A 15830-nucleotide genomic window follows, 5' to 3' on the forward strand; every position below is an offset into this window, starting at 1 on the left:
TGCTTAGCTACCAGCAACTTAAGTCATATATCATATGAAAGCCAGGTGGAGCATTCTGAAGAGAAAACTCATGTGATAACAGTAAACCCTACTCACAACCAGGTAGTCAATTATTTATTGACTAATTCCAGAGGCACTATGGCTACCAGATATGGTGGTCTTATGAATACTACTTGATTTACTACTAGCCCAGGACATTAGAGGTTACCTTTCCTTCAATTTGGGGCTTCTAATAGGTATGGACTAGAGTCTCATCAACATTTCTTTAAAATTCTAAGGGTAGCTTAGGACCTTAGAAAACCACAAAGAACGTCATAGGAAATATGCTACTTATATAGTATACAGAGAACGAATAGTCAAGGTTAAGGAAATACATAATCACTGTGCCTATGTCATGATTCTTTGGTATAATCAAAGCTAATTTAAAAGTATTACTTTAGGTAGAGGTAAATAAAAATGAAAACAACCCATTTTTTTTTCTTGGTTTGACCTATACCTTGTTTGGCTCCCCTGGATTATATGAAGAAAACATAGGAATTTTTCGGATCTCTTCCTCTGACAAACGATTTCTCTGGATCTCATCTTCTGGGACAAATTCTATTGGCTGCGTCAGCTTCTTAGGCCCAGTCCAACACTGCTCAGGTGAATTATCAATAACTTTTGTCACATGGAGACTGAGACCTTTACCCTGTGCTGCCTGTTTCCCCTTGTCCTGGAGTAATGACGGGTTCTCAGCTGTGCCACTATCTCCCACTGATGTAGCTGAGACCAGTGAGTGGGAAGCAAAGGGTTCACCTCTCATAAGTTGGAACTCTTCAAGACGTTTTTTCATTATCATCTCTTGGTAAAAACTTTCCAGGTTGTTCATGGGATCACCTTTGTTCTTCTTTTGGGGTTCATCTGGATCAAGACAAAGAGATAGGGAAGTTCTACAAAGCCTACCAATACAACCTTTGACAAATAAATAAAAATTAAATCTTGGATCTCAGACATAGAAACTCTGCTGGGGCAGGTGTTTACAACCTGTGACAAATTACAATAATATATAGCTATGTTATTACAGTGCTTCTGAAAGAAGGCCGGAACTATGGTGAGGTAAGTGAGGCACCTGGGGTGCAAAATTTAAGAAGGTGCTCACTCTCCGGGTCATGAAAGTACTTATACCTAACTGACAAAGACATTTGAAAAATGTAACCAGTGTAGCATTATCACACTTCACAAAATTATAATAATTCCTTAGTATCATCTACTACAGAGTGCATATTCAAATGTCCCTGATAAGACAGCTTTTTACACTTGCTTGTTCAATTCAAGATCTAAACCAGCCTTTGGCTGTTATATCTCTTAAGCCTCTTTTATTTTAAAACAGTATCCCTAATTTCCCACCCCTCCAACCCATTTTCCCCCCATTTCATTGATTTATTAGAGGAACCACACCATTTTTTTAATTGAACAAATGAATTTGAATAATTGTTCCTTGTGGTATTGTTTAACTTGTTCCTCAATCCCCTGTATTTCTTACAAACTGGCAGTTAAATATAGAGCTATGCTATCTAATACAGTAGCCACTGGCCACACTAATCTATTTAATTTTTTAAATGTCAGTTTCTCAGTTAAACTAGTCACATTTCAAATGCTCAACAGCCACATGTTGCTAGTGGAGACCATATTAGGCAGAAGAAAGATCATTTACATCACTGTAGAAAGTTGCATTGGATAATGCTGATCTAGTGGCTGGATGAGATTCAGGTTTAATATTTTAGGCAAGAATCCTCCATAGATAGATGTGTACATCCTATTACATCATGTCATAAGGCACATAATGTTTGGTGGTCCCATTTTTAGTGATGCTGAAATTGATCAGTGGATTCAGGTGTTATTAACCCGATCCCTCCATCATGAAGTTTTCCCATTTACCTTTCACCTAATGGGTTTTGCATCCGACCATTGCCTAGATCTATTAATTTATTAAAAGTTGTAAAATGAGGTTCCCCTAGTTCTATTATTTCTTTTGTATTTATTATCTGGAATTCTATTATGAACTTACCGTCGTCAGCTATTTGGTTTCCCTACATACAGTTTATATAGGAAAGGGAAGATAAACGCTTGATTTTTCTCCCATTATTTACCAACTTTGAGAGTAATGTGTTGGTACCTTAGAAATGTCCACTGGTGACCAATGATTATTCTTCGTATAATTGTGAGATCATGTATCTCCATATATTTGATGTGTTTCAATTAAATGTAGTCATTATTCTTTTTAGTGGTCAAATTATCTCACTTGGGACCAGTGAGAGTCCCTTCAAATCGCTTTCCAGTTTTCTGGCACAGTAAGATGTCCCAAATTCATTTTGCATGTTTCCTGACTCAAACCTGGAATGTTTCTCCAAGGACGCCTGGCCCTTTTTAGTAGAAAATAGTATTTAGCAACCACGATGTATTGCTAGGTGTGTTCACAGCTGTTGGGTTATTGTTGCTTCTAGGCCTTTTTAGTGAACAAAGCTAGGAGATTTTTTTAAGAGAAAAATAAATCATGAGTTCATACTGGTATTTCCATTTAAAATTTAAGATTATAAGGTTTTTACTTAAACTCCTTGATTTCAGACTTGTATCTCTTTTCACATATGCTTAAAATATTGGCTCTTAATGATATTAACAAAATTATTTATTAGCTTTTTCCTACAATATATAGAATTTTAAAATGTCAATAAAATACCAATATGACTATCAACAATAACACTACTGAATGGTTTTACATTTCTTTGCAGGTACATTTGTCCTTAAAATATATCCTACTAGGAATGTGCAAATACTGTTTTAAAGTCACTTTAAATAATTGTTTTCTCTGTATGGTTATGCTACCAATCTTATTTATAGTTAGGTTCATTTGCTTCAGGGTGTTTATGAATTTTAGGGATTGATTTTTTTCCCTTTTTGATTAATTTTTTTAAATTATGCAAAACATTTACATGGGTCTAAAGTGAAAACTGTGTTATATAGTACCTTCACAGAAGTCTCACTTCCATCTCTGTCCCCTTCATCCCATTCCTTTCTTTCCCCATAAATAACAATTTTTGTTAGGTTCTGGCTTTATGGTTCCCTTGTTTCTTTTTTGAAAATATAAGCAAATAGGCACACACATACAACACATATATAATTCATTAGTTACATCCCTCTCCTACATAAAAGGTAACTTACTATAAACACTGTTCTGCAACTTACTTTTTTGTGCTTAACAATATATCCTGGAGAAAACTCCATATTAATCTGTAGAGCTCGTCTCCTTTCTTCTTATAGCTGCATGGTACACTACTGGGTGGATGTACCATAGTTTATTCAAGTGCTCCCTGACTGATGCACACTGGTGTTGCATCGAGTCTTTTTTCTTGTTATGAATAATGCCCTAACAAACAGCCTTGTGCTTACAGAATTTTGTATTTTTCCAGTACATCTTTAAAACAGATTCCAAGAGGTGGCATTGCTGAGAAGGGGTGAATGTGTATGCAATTTTTCTATATCTTGCTAAATTCTACTCAATAAGAGTCATACTATTCTGCACTTCCACCAGCAAGGTATAAGAATATTTATGGAAAGATTTCTTAAGACCCAAAAAGCACTAACCGTTAAGGAAAATATTAACACATTCACCTACATTAAACTTGAAAACTTCTGTTCATCGAAAACATCATAAAGGGATAGAAAAGTCACAAAATGGGAAAAGATATTTGCTGCACTGATAAAGAACGCAACCATTAGGAAAACGAGCAAAAGATTGAAAATGTACCTCACAAAAGAGGAAATACACATAGCTAACAAATATATGTAAAAGTGCTCAACAATATTAGAATTCAGGGAAATGCTAATTAAAAAGGAATGAAATATTAATAAAAAACTGCCATATTGGCAAAAAATTAAAGAGAACGGCAATATCACGTCAGTGAGATTGTAGAGCAAATGGAACCTTCATACACTGCTGGTAGGAATGTGCAGCCACAGTGCAAATCACTATGACATTATCTACTAATGTTGAATATATGCGCATAAGATGTCCCACCAATTCCACGCCTACATATATACTCTAGATAATTTGAGCATATGTCTACCAGGATACAATCATAATGTTTAGATCAGTTCTATTTATAATAACCTGAAAGTAGCAAAAATATAAATGTCCATCTAAGAAGAATCAATTATAAAACCGTAGCAAGTTTATATAATGAAATAACATATTCCAAGCAAAGTGAAAAAATGTCAGCTACATATGATCAAGTGGATGAATATACTAATGTATACACTCAAAAATACTTATTCAGTGACTATTATATTATGATCAAAATACTATTCTAGGTTCTTGAAATACATCAATAAACAAAACAAAGATCACTACCTTTATAGAGCTCAGTGAATTATATGGTATGTTAGAAGGTTATAAGTGCTATGAAAAAGAAAAAATACAACAGTGTAAGGGGTGACTGGAAGTGCTAGAGGGTGGTAGTGGTGGTGGTTGCAATTTTAATGTTGGTCTAGGTAGGTCTCATTGAGAAGGTGACATTTGAGAAAAGACAAAGAAAGTGAGGGAATCCATAATGCTGATATCAGAGTGATGGCCCCAAGGTGGGAATATGTCTCAAAAGATTTAGAAAGTCTGAAATCATGTAAAGTATTTTTCTGACCACAACAGAATCACATTAGAGATCCACTACTGGAAGAAATCCGGGAAAACACAAATATTTGGAAATTAAACAACATACTTGTAAAAACCCATAGGTCATGTAACTCACAAAGGAAATTTAAAAAATATTTTGAACTAAATGAAAATGAAAATACAACATATCAAAATTTATGGGTGTATAGAGGGCCAGCCCCATGGCTGAGTGGTTAAGTTTGCATGCTCTGCTGCGGCGGCCCAGGGTTTTGCCAGTTCGGATCCTGGGTGCGGACATGGCACCGCTCATCAGGCCATGTTGAGGTGGTGTCCCACATGGGCCACAACTAGAAGGACCTGCAATTAAGATATACAACTATGTACCAGGGAGATTTGGGGAGAAAAAGCAGGAAAAAAAAGATTGGCAACAGTTGTTAGTTTAGGTGCCAATCTTTAAAAGCAAAACAAAACAAAATAAATAAAAAAATTTATGGATGTAGCTAAAACAATGCTCAAAGAGAAATTTGCAACTTTAAACATCTGTATCAGAAAAGAATGGTTTCAAATCTACAACCTGAGCTTCCAACTTAGGAAACTAGAAAAAGAGCAAACTAAACACAAAGCAAGGAGAAGGAAAAAAATAATAAAGACTAAGGAATAAATCAGTGCAAAAGAAAAATAAAGAAAATCAGTAAAACCAAAGGCTGGTTCTTTGAATAGGTTAAGAAAATGGCAAACTCTTCACTAGACTGATCAAGAAAATAAGAGAGAAGACAAAAATGACTAAAATCAAGAATTAAAGAGGAGACATCATTACTGACCCTATAGAAATAGAAATGACTATAAGGGAATATTATAAATGGCTTTAGGCCAACAAATTAGAAAGCTTAGATGAATGGAGAAGTTCATAGAAAGATACAAATTACTAAAACAGATTCAAGAAGAAAGAGAACAGCTGAATAAACCTATAATAAGTAAAGAGGTTTAATTATCAACAAACTGCCCACAAAGAAAAGTCCAGGTCCAGATGGCTTCATTGGTGAATTCTATCAAATATTTAAAGAAATAATATCAATTCTGCACAAACACTTTCAGAAACTAGAGCAGGAGGGAATAGTGTCCAATGTATTCTATGATGTCAGCATTACACTGAAACCAAAGCAAAACAGAGACATCGCAAGCAAAGAAAACCACAGACCCATATCCCTTATGAACACAGACACAAAAATCCTTAACAAAACATTAGCAAGCCTAATCCAGTAATATATATAAATGATTATATACATATAAGTGAGATTTATCCCAGGAATGAAAGATTGGTTTAACAACTAAAAATCAATTAACATAATACATCATATTACTAGATTAAAACCTTAAACCACAAGATCTACAGTAGGTGCAGAAAAAGCATTAAACAAAATCCAACACCTATTCATGATTAAAAAAACTCCAACCCTCAACTAACTAGGAATAGACGGGAACGTCCTCAATCTGCATGTGGTAGGCTGAATGACACTGCAAGATGTTTACACTCTAATGCCTGGGATCTGTGAAAATGTTACATAGCAGGAGAGACTTTGCAGATATGATGAAATTCCAGAGTTTGAGATAGGGAGATGATCCTGGATTATGCAGGTAGGCCCAACGTAATCACAAGGTTCCTTATGAGAAGGAAGCAGGAGGGTCAGAGACAGAGTAGGAGATGTAATGATGGATGTAGAGGTTGGAGTAATGTGAGGAAGGAGCCATGAGCAAAGGAATGCAGGGAGATTTCAGAAGCTGGAAAAGGCTTCTACAGAACTCCAGAAGAAATGCAATCCTGTGCTCAGCTTGCTTTCAGGACTTCTGACCCCTAGAACTGTAAGAGAAGAAATTTGTGGTGCTTTAAGCCACTAAGTTTATGGTAATTAGATACAGAACCCATAGAAAAGTAATGTACTATACTGCTAAAGAGCATGTACAAAAAACCTAGAGCTCGGATCATGGTTAATAGCTAAAAATGAATGTTCTCCCCCTAAGACTGCGAACAAGGCAAGGATGTTTGCTCTTACCACTTCCATTAAATATTGTACTGAAAGTTCTAGACAGTGCAAGGAGGCAAAAAAGACATCTAGATTGGAAAGGAAGAAGGAAAACTATGTTTATTCATAGGGAACATGATTATCTACATAGACAATCCTAAGATATCACAGTAAAACTACTAGAACTAATAAGAGTTTAGTCACGAAATATAAGATCGATATAGAATAATCAACTGTATTTCTATATACTTGCATGCAACACTCAGAAAATGAAATAAGAAAACAATTCTATTTACAAGAGCATTCAATCAAATAAAATATTTAGAAATTAATAAAAGAAGTATAATATTTGTAAACTGAAAACTACAAAACATGGCTGAAGCAAATTATAGAAGCTCTAAATAAAGGAAGTGACATTCCATGTTCATGGACTAGAATATTCAAAATTATTAAAATGGTAATTTCCCCAAATTGAATTACAGATTCAACACAGTCCTTATCAAATTGCAGTAGGCTTTTCTGTAGAAAAATTGACAAGCTGCTTCTAAAATTTACATGGAAATACAAAGGGACCTAGAATAACCAAAGCAATTTTGAAAAAGAGGAACAAAGTTGGAGGAGTTATACGATCTCATTTCAAAACTTACTACAAAGGTAAAGAGATTCAGAGCATAAGGATAGGCATATAGATAATAGAACCAAAATGAGTGTCCAGAAATAAACCCCTACATTTATGGTCAATTGATTTTTCCACAAAGGTGTCAAGATAATTCAATGGGAAAATAGTAGTCTTTACAATAAATAGTGTTGGGACAACTGGGTATCCATATACAAAAAATATGAACTTGGACCCTTTATCTCACACACAAAAAATTAACTCAAAATGGATAACAGATCTAATTGTAATAGCTGCAACTATACATTTTCTGGAATAAAACATAGGATAACATGTTTCTGGCCTTGAATTCAGCAAAGATTTCTTAGATCTGACACCAAAAGTGCAAGGCACAAAGAACCAAATTGATAAACTGAACTTCATTAAAATTAAAAACTGTTGCACATCAAAAGACATCATTAAGAAAATAAAAAGACAGGCTACAGACTGGAAGAAATACTTCAAATCATATAACTTATAAAAGGCTTATATTCAGAATACATAAAGAACTCTTACCACTCAATACTAAGAAAACCAATATCCAATCAAATAGTGGGTAAAAGACTTGAATAGACATTTCATTGAAGACACATGAATGGCTAACAAAGACATGAAAAAGTATTAAAGACTATTTTTTTATTACAGAAATTCAAATTCAAACCACAATGAGATATCAGTACACACCCACTAGAATGGCTGTAATGAAAAAATACGTAATAAGTGTTGACAAGGATGCAGAGAAGTAGGAACACTAATACGTCGCCGATGAGAAACTAAAATGGTGCAATCATATTGGAAAAGAGTTTGGCAGTTCCTCAAAAGGTTATACATAGTTACCATACAACCCAGAAATTCCATTTACTTAAGAGAATTGGAAACATATCCACACAAAAACTTGGACATGAATGTTCACGGCATTATTCATAGCAGCCAAAAAGTGAAAACAGTCCAAGCGTCATCAAGTGGTAAATGGATAAACAAATTGTGGCATACCTATACAACAGAAAACTATTTAGTAATAGAAAGAAATAAATTGTTGATACATGCTACAACTAAGCAAATTTCAAAAACATCATGCTATCTTAAAGAAGCCAGATTACAAAGATCACATATTCTAAGATTTCATTTATATGAAATATCTAGAAACAACAAATTCATAGAGACAGAGGCTTGGGGTAGACATGGGAGTGATTTACCGCAAATAGGCTCAAGGGAATTTTGTAGAGTGATGGAAATGTCCTAAAATTGGATTGTAGTGGTGACTGCACAATTCAATAAATTTACTAAAAATCAGCTAATTGAGCACTTACAACAGGTGAATTTCATCACATGTAAATTATATATCTCAAAAACTGTTTAAAAATTAAGAGAAAAAAACTATTCAGTCACAAAATGTTAGAAGGAATAGAAAATGGAAAAAATATACTGAAAGACACTAAAGAACAAATGAATGGAAAGATATACCATATTCCCATTTGAAGATTTGAAGATTCATATTGTAAATATGTCAATCATCCTCAATTGATTTAAATACTTGATGGCATCTTAATCAAAATCATGAGAGAGAGAGAGAGCGTGTGTGTGTGTGTGTGCGTGTGTAACTTGTCAAGCTGATTCTAAAATTTCCATGGAAAAGCAAAGGACCAAAAGTAGACAAAACACTTTTGAAGAAGAAGAACAAAGTGGAAGGAATTGTTCTTTTGTACCAGACATCAAGACGTTGAAAAGCTAAACTCTGTAATATTAATTCTAATAGCCCAAAAGATCAAAGGAACAAAAGAGAGAACCCAGAAACACACCCATGCAGTTATGAACACCTGATATATGACAGAGCTAGCAATACAATAACAGTGCAGGGACAACATTTTCAATACATGGCATTGGGATAGAGGGTCATCTATATGAAAAAAAAGAAACTGGAATTCTACTTTATACCATACACATAAATCAACTCCAGGTGGATTAAAGACTTAAATGCGGAAGACAAAAAACAAAGCTTTTAGAATAAAGAACAATATCTTCCTGAGCTCATGTAGGGAAGGATTCGCTAATCAAAGCACAAAAAGCATTAAGTAGGAAAGAAAAATTAATAAATTTTATTACATAAAAGTGAAGAACTTTTATTCATTAAAAGACACCATAAAGGCAGTAGAATGATAAGCCACAGAATGGGAAGAGACATTTTCACACATATAACCAACAAAGAGCAAGTATCCATGATCATAAAGAACTTATACAAATTTATAACAAACTCATGTAAGATTAGAGAAGAAATGTGGAGATAGAATACTCAGGACATATAACCACACACTTCCCTAGCTCCCTCTTCTCTGTAGCAGTACTGAAGGTAAGCAGTAATCACTGAGATCTGCCATATCCCAGGGCTTTGGGGCTGAGTTATTGCTTTGATACATGCCTAAAGTGACCTCTGAACCAAGTCTGCATCTGGACACAGATACAAACAGATGGAAAGACACTCAGGCAGGAAATAGACATTTCCACATTTGCCAAATGGGCAAAAGAACTGAATAGCCATTTCACAAAGGAGGCTACCCGAATGGTCAATAAATGTGTGAGATGATTTCCAACCTCCTTAGACATTGAGAAAATGAAATTAAAACTACAATGAAACCAACAAACAATATAGACCTAGACTCCTGAAAAATGCCAATGTCCTGAAAGATAGACACACACATACACACACGCACACGCACACACACACACACACACAGGAGAACTGTTCTAAAGGAAACTAAATGCAATGTGTGATCCTTGATTGTATCCTGGATTTAAAATTGAGAAATCTAAATACAAACTGCATATTAGATAATATTAGTATAACAATGTTACATATCTTAAGAGTGACCATAATGCTGTGATTATACAGGAGAATTTCCATGTTCTTAGGAGATACATAATGAAGTATTTAGGAGTAAAACCCCTTAATGTCTGAAACTTACTTTCAAATAGCTTAGCAATAAACAAACTACATACACACACATTCTTGTATAGAGGAAGAGAAGAGGTAAAGAAAATGTGGTGAATGCCAACAATTGGCAAATTGTGAAGGGTGTGGGTGTACTATTCTTTCAATTTTTCTCCATGTTTGAAATTTTTCAAAGTAGAAGGTTGAGGAAAACAACACTTGACTAAAGACTAAAAGAATAAAAAGTCATATAAATGAATGCTAATTATTAAGAAAGGGTAAAAAGAATACAATGAAATACAAGTAAATACCCATCAGACTGGAGTCTGACAACACTGAGTGTGGACAAAGATATAGAGCAACCAGAACCTTCACACTGTGGTTGGTGGGATTTTAACTTGGAACAATCCCTTCACAAAAGAGTTAACATTTATTAAAGTTGAAGATGTGCAAACTCTTCACGCCTTAATTCCACTCCTAGGTATATAATCCCCGAGAAACTCCTGCACAGGTGTCCCAGGAAACATGCACAAGAATGATCATGACAGCAGGACTGATACTTATAGCCCCCCAAATGGAAACAACTCCCATGTCTAACTACAGTAGAATGGATAAATAAATGTTGGTATGTTCACATAAGGGAATACTAGACTGCAATGAAGATGAATGAACTATGGCTATACATTGCAATATGGACAAATCTCACAAATATAATGTTAAGTAGAAAGGGAAGACTCAGTAGAATATACACAGTACAATTCATTGATAAGACATCTAAAAACAGGCGAAACTAAACACTGTCTAGTGCTATATGAATAGGTGGTAAAAATATAAAGAAAAGTGAAGAAATTGTTATCACAAGTCAGGACAGTGGTTATATCTGGTGGGCAGGGTGTTGTGATTTCTGATGGGCATACAGAAACTTTCAGAATATTGGCAATGTTTTCTTGATCTGACTGAACATATGTGTTAAGTACTCTTTGGCATGATCCATTTCATTATAAAAAATATTGTTTGTTTTTATTTTTTATTTTTTTATCTTTTTCTTTCTGCTTTATCTCCCCAAACCCCCCGTACACAGTTGTGTATCTTAGTTGCATGTCCTTCTAGTTTTGGGATTATAAAAAATATTGTTTTTAAAAAAGTAAATAACATGTGAGGAAGTAGAAATAAGTGAGTGTACTGGGTTGAACAGTATCCCCCCCAAAATTCATGTTCACCTGGAACTTCAGAATGTAACCTTATTTGGAAACAGAGCAGTTGCAGATATAATTAGTTAAGATGAGGTCATACTGGATTAGAGTGGGCCCTAAATCCAATGACTGGTGTCCTTTCAAGAAGCCATGTGAAGACACAGAGACACAGACACACAGGGAGAATGTCATGTGACGACAGGAGCAGATCAAAGTGATGCATCTCTAAGCCAAGGATTGCCAGTCACCACTAGAAGCAAAGAGAGAGGCATGGAACAGATTCTCCCTTGGAACCTCCAGAAGGAATCAACCTTGCCAACATCTCGATTTGAACTTCTAGCCTCTAGAACTGTGAAACCATAAATTTCTGTTGCTCTAAGCCACCCAGCATGTGAGACTGTTACAGCAGCCCCAGGAAATGAAGATAGATTCCGTACTGAGAAATGGGGTGCTGCTGTAACAAATATCTAAAAATGTGGAAGTGGCTTTGGAATTGAGTAATGCATAGAGGCTGCAGAATTTCTGAGGTGCTTGATAGAAAAAGGTTGGTCGCCTTGAAGAGACTGTTGGTAGAAATATAGATGTTAATAGCAGTTCTGATGAATGCTCAGAAGGAAGTAAAAAGGACAGTAGAGAAAGTTTCTATCATCTTAGAGAACACATATATCATCACGAACAGAATGTTGCTAGAGATATGAACATTAAAAGTGCTTCTGGTGCGGCCTTAGAAGGAAATGATGAACATGTTATTGGACACTGGAAGAAAGGTAATCTTTGTCATAAAGTGGCAGAAACTTGGCTGAATTGAGTTCTGCTGTTAGGTGGAAAGTATAACTTATACGTGATGAACTTGAATATCTAGCTGAGGAGACTTCCAAGAAAAGTGTGGAAAATGCAGCCTGGTTTCTCCTTGACGCTTACAATAAAATGAGAGGAGAGAGAGAAATTGAGGAAGGATCTGTTAAAAAAAGGGATGAGCACTTGATGATCTGGAGAATTCTCAGCCTATCTAGAGAGTGTGCTCTGGAAACAGGACCAATGATGTGGCTGGACAAACTGTCACTGAAGAAATTGTGTGACTCATGGATCCGACCAACCATCTCAGCAGAAACCAAGAATAGAGGAGGGGTTATCCAAAGGATCTGTGGAGAAATCTCGTATGAATGGTATGGATCTCCTGACATACACGAGAGACTGACAAGGTTTTTAAGAATTTTATTCCAGCAGAAACAGTGCCAGTCTGGTGTGAAAGTGACAGAGAAAGGACAAAATGAAGGAAGAATGACTCTGAGGGCAGGCAAAGCCACAAATGCAAAAGCCAGAGAGGGTGGGGCCGTCCCAGAGAGTAAGGCCATTCCTGGGGGCCAGAGGAGAGAGCAAGGAGCCTAGATCATCACTCTCAGCCTTAAGACCTAATGGATTTTGCCCTGCTGGGCTGCTAACTTGCTTTAGACCAGTAATCCATTTATTCCGTCCTTTTTGCCCTTTCAGAATGGGAATGCCTATTCTACACCTGTCTCACCACTGCATTTTGGAAGAAGATAACTTGTCTAGTTTCACGGGTTTCTGGACAGAGAGGAATTTTGGCAAGGATGGAATACACTCAGAGTCACATCTGATTTCGACAATTTAGATAATGAGACTTGAGACTTTCTGAGTTGATATTTAGATGAGATTGGGGACTTAGATGATGATGGAATAGGTTAAGACTCTTGGGGATGTTGTGATAGGGTGAATGTATTTTGCATGTGAGAGAGATATGAATTTTTGGAGGCCAGAGGGCAGATTGTACTGGGTTGAATAGTGTACCCTCAAAATCCATGTCCATAAAGAGCCTCTGAATGTGACTTTATTTGGAAATAGGGTTTTTGCAGATATAATTAGTTAAGATGAGGTCATACTGGATTAGGGTGGTCCCTAAATCCAATGACTAGCATCCTTATAAGAAGGCCAAATGAAGACACAGACACAGGGAGACTGTCATGTGATGACGAAGGCAGAGATTGGAACAATGCATCTATAACACCAAGGAATGCTGGCAACCACCAGAAGCTGGAAGAGACAAGGAAGGATCCTCTTCTAGAGCCTTCAGAAAGAGCATGGCCCAGTCAACACCTTGATTTCAGACTTCTAGCCACCATGAGATGATAAATTTCTGTTGTTCTAAGCCACTAGATTTGTAGTAACATGTTATGGTAGCCCTAGAAAAATAATACAGGGATTATAGAAAACTCTTCCAATAAATTTTGCTGTAGAGAGAAGGAAAAACTATTGATACACACAATATGAATGAATCTCAAAAATGTTATGCTGAGTTTAAAAAGCCTCAGACAAAGAATGCATAGTGCATGGTTTCAGTTACCTGAAGTTCTAATAGACAAAACTAATCGATAGTGGAAAAGAATTAAAACACTAGTTGTCTCTGGGAGGGTGGGGTGGGAATTACTGAGAAGTAATATGATGGAACTTTCTGGAGTGATGGTAATCTTCTATGTGTTAATTGGGGTTAGGTTACACAGTTGCAGTGGTGTGCTGGAGATGATCCAATGACTGTGTGCATATCTTCCTAACTCCTTGTTCAGTGATAACACACTGGTAGGTTGAAATTAGCCATGGTGGGAGTATGTACATCATGCAAAATGGCAAACAATACAAATCAGAGCCTTTTTTGTTTCTAGAGAGCTAGTTGTTAAACATTTACCAACACATCACTAGAAAGATGTATATATTGGTCAAAAGTCAGCAAATGAATACTTAAGATTTGTACATTTCATTGCGTGCAAAATTTACATCAAAAGAAAAAATATAAATATTTAATTCTAACAATATGCATACTGAAGTACTTAGGGGACACATATTTACATTGGCAATTTATTTTAAATATATCAATAAAGTAAAATGGATTGATAGATACATACATGATAAAGTAAAATATTAATGGTAGAATATAGTTGGTAATATAATAAGTGGTTGTGATAAAATTCTTTTAACTTTTCTGTGTGTTTGAAAATTTTCATTAAAGATTGGAAAAAATCTTTTCCCATTTGGATATCAAAAAACATAAACATATGTACTTAATCTTATCTTTTTTAAGGCTTTGATTTTTATACTTCATTGTTTAAACCAATTGCTACTTATTATGGTATATTGTGAAGGGAGAGAGTTCTAAACGCATTGTTTGCTTAAGGAGCTGAAAAACTGAAGGGCATTTTTTGTTTTTACCATTTTTTTTTAAAGATTTTATTTTTTTTCCTTTTTCTCCCCAAAGCCCTCCGGTACACAGTTGTATATTCTTCGTTGTGGGTCCTTCTAGTTGTGGCATGTGGGGTGCTGCCTCAGCGTGGTTTGATGAGCAGTACCATGTCCGCACCCAGGATTCGAACCAACGAAACACTGGGCCGCCTGCAGCGGAGCGCGCGAACTTAACCACTCGGCCACGGGGCCAGCCCCTGTTTTTACCATTTTTTTTTAAATATTTTATTTTTTCCTTTTTATCCCCAAAGCCCCCCGGTACAAAGTTGTATATTCTTCGTTGTGGGTCCTTCTAGTTGTGGCATGTGGGATGCTGCCTCAGCGTGGTTTGATGAGCAGTGCCATGTCTGCACCCAGGATTCGAACCAACGAAGCACTGGGGCCGCCTGCAGCAGAGCGCGCGAACTTAACCACTGGGCCACGGGGCCAGCCCCTTTACCATTTTTTAAAGATAGTTCATGGTAGGAGTATGTACATCATGGAAATTGGCAAATGGCACAAATCATGTTAAAATCCTGAAGGGACAAAAGCAATACTAGGGGTAACTGACTGAAGTCCCTGGGGGAGATAAGAGGGATAGGATCCAGCACAAAGGTGTAAAGTTTAACCTTAGGCAGGAAAGACATCCCTAGCACTGAGCTGAGATGGAAGAAATGAGAGTTAGGATGCAGAAGTTAGCAGAGAGTCAGGCAGAAAGTGGATGAAGGTTCCTGTCAACGGCAGTGTTTCTTCTGAAATAGGAAGGAAGACTATCTGCTAAAATTAATGAAAAAGTAGGACAGGAAAGAGTAATAAAGACCTAAAATAGTATTAACAAGGAATGAAATACAGAGCTGATCAAGTATTAGGAGAGAGACTGCAGAGCAAGAAAGAAAGCTCTAGACAATACCAGAGATGAGGAACTTGTAGAGGCACTAATCAACAAAATTATACGATTTTTCTCTAGTAGTGCTCAAAAACCATCACGCAGAAATAAAGAAGGCAATGAGTTGGATTGATCCAGGATTGAGGTTTTGGTGGGTACGAGTATGATACACAGACAAGGAAGCAAGGAGAATGATTCACTGGCAAGAACATGGGTGAACAATGGATGACTGAGTCTAAGTGAGACGTGGAAGTAAGAGGAGAAAGGAAGGGG

General features: G+C 36.1%; 1 protein-coding gene across 2 annotated transcripts in view; it reads right to left on the reverse strand.

Moving 5' to 3' along the window:
• The window catches only part of RBM41 (RNA binding motif protein 41), a 60712-nt gene that overhangs the window by 27134 nt on the left and 17748 nt on the right, over positions 1-15830 (reverse strand). For both annotated transcript variants that reach the window (XM_014835325.3, XM_044763487.2), the window contains one exon: positions 497-900. In XM_014835325.3, coding sequence (XP_014690811.3) covers positions 497-900 — 404 coding nt within the window. The remainder of the gene's footprint in view (positions 1-496; positions 901-15830) is intronic.

This window comes from Equus asinus, chromosome X (assembly GCF_041296235.1).
Source record: "Equus asinus isolate D_3611 breed Donkey chromosome X, EquAss-T2T_v2, whole genome shotgun sequence".
NCBI classification, from domain to species: Eukaryota; Metazoa; Chordata; class Mammalia; order Perissodactyla; family Equidae; genus Equus; species Equus asinus.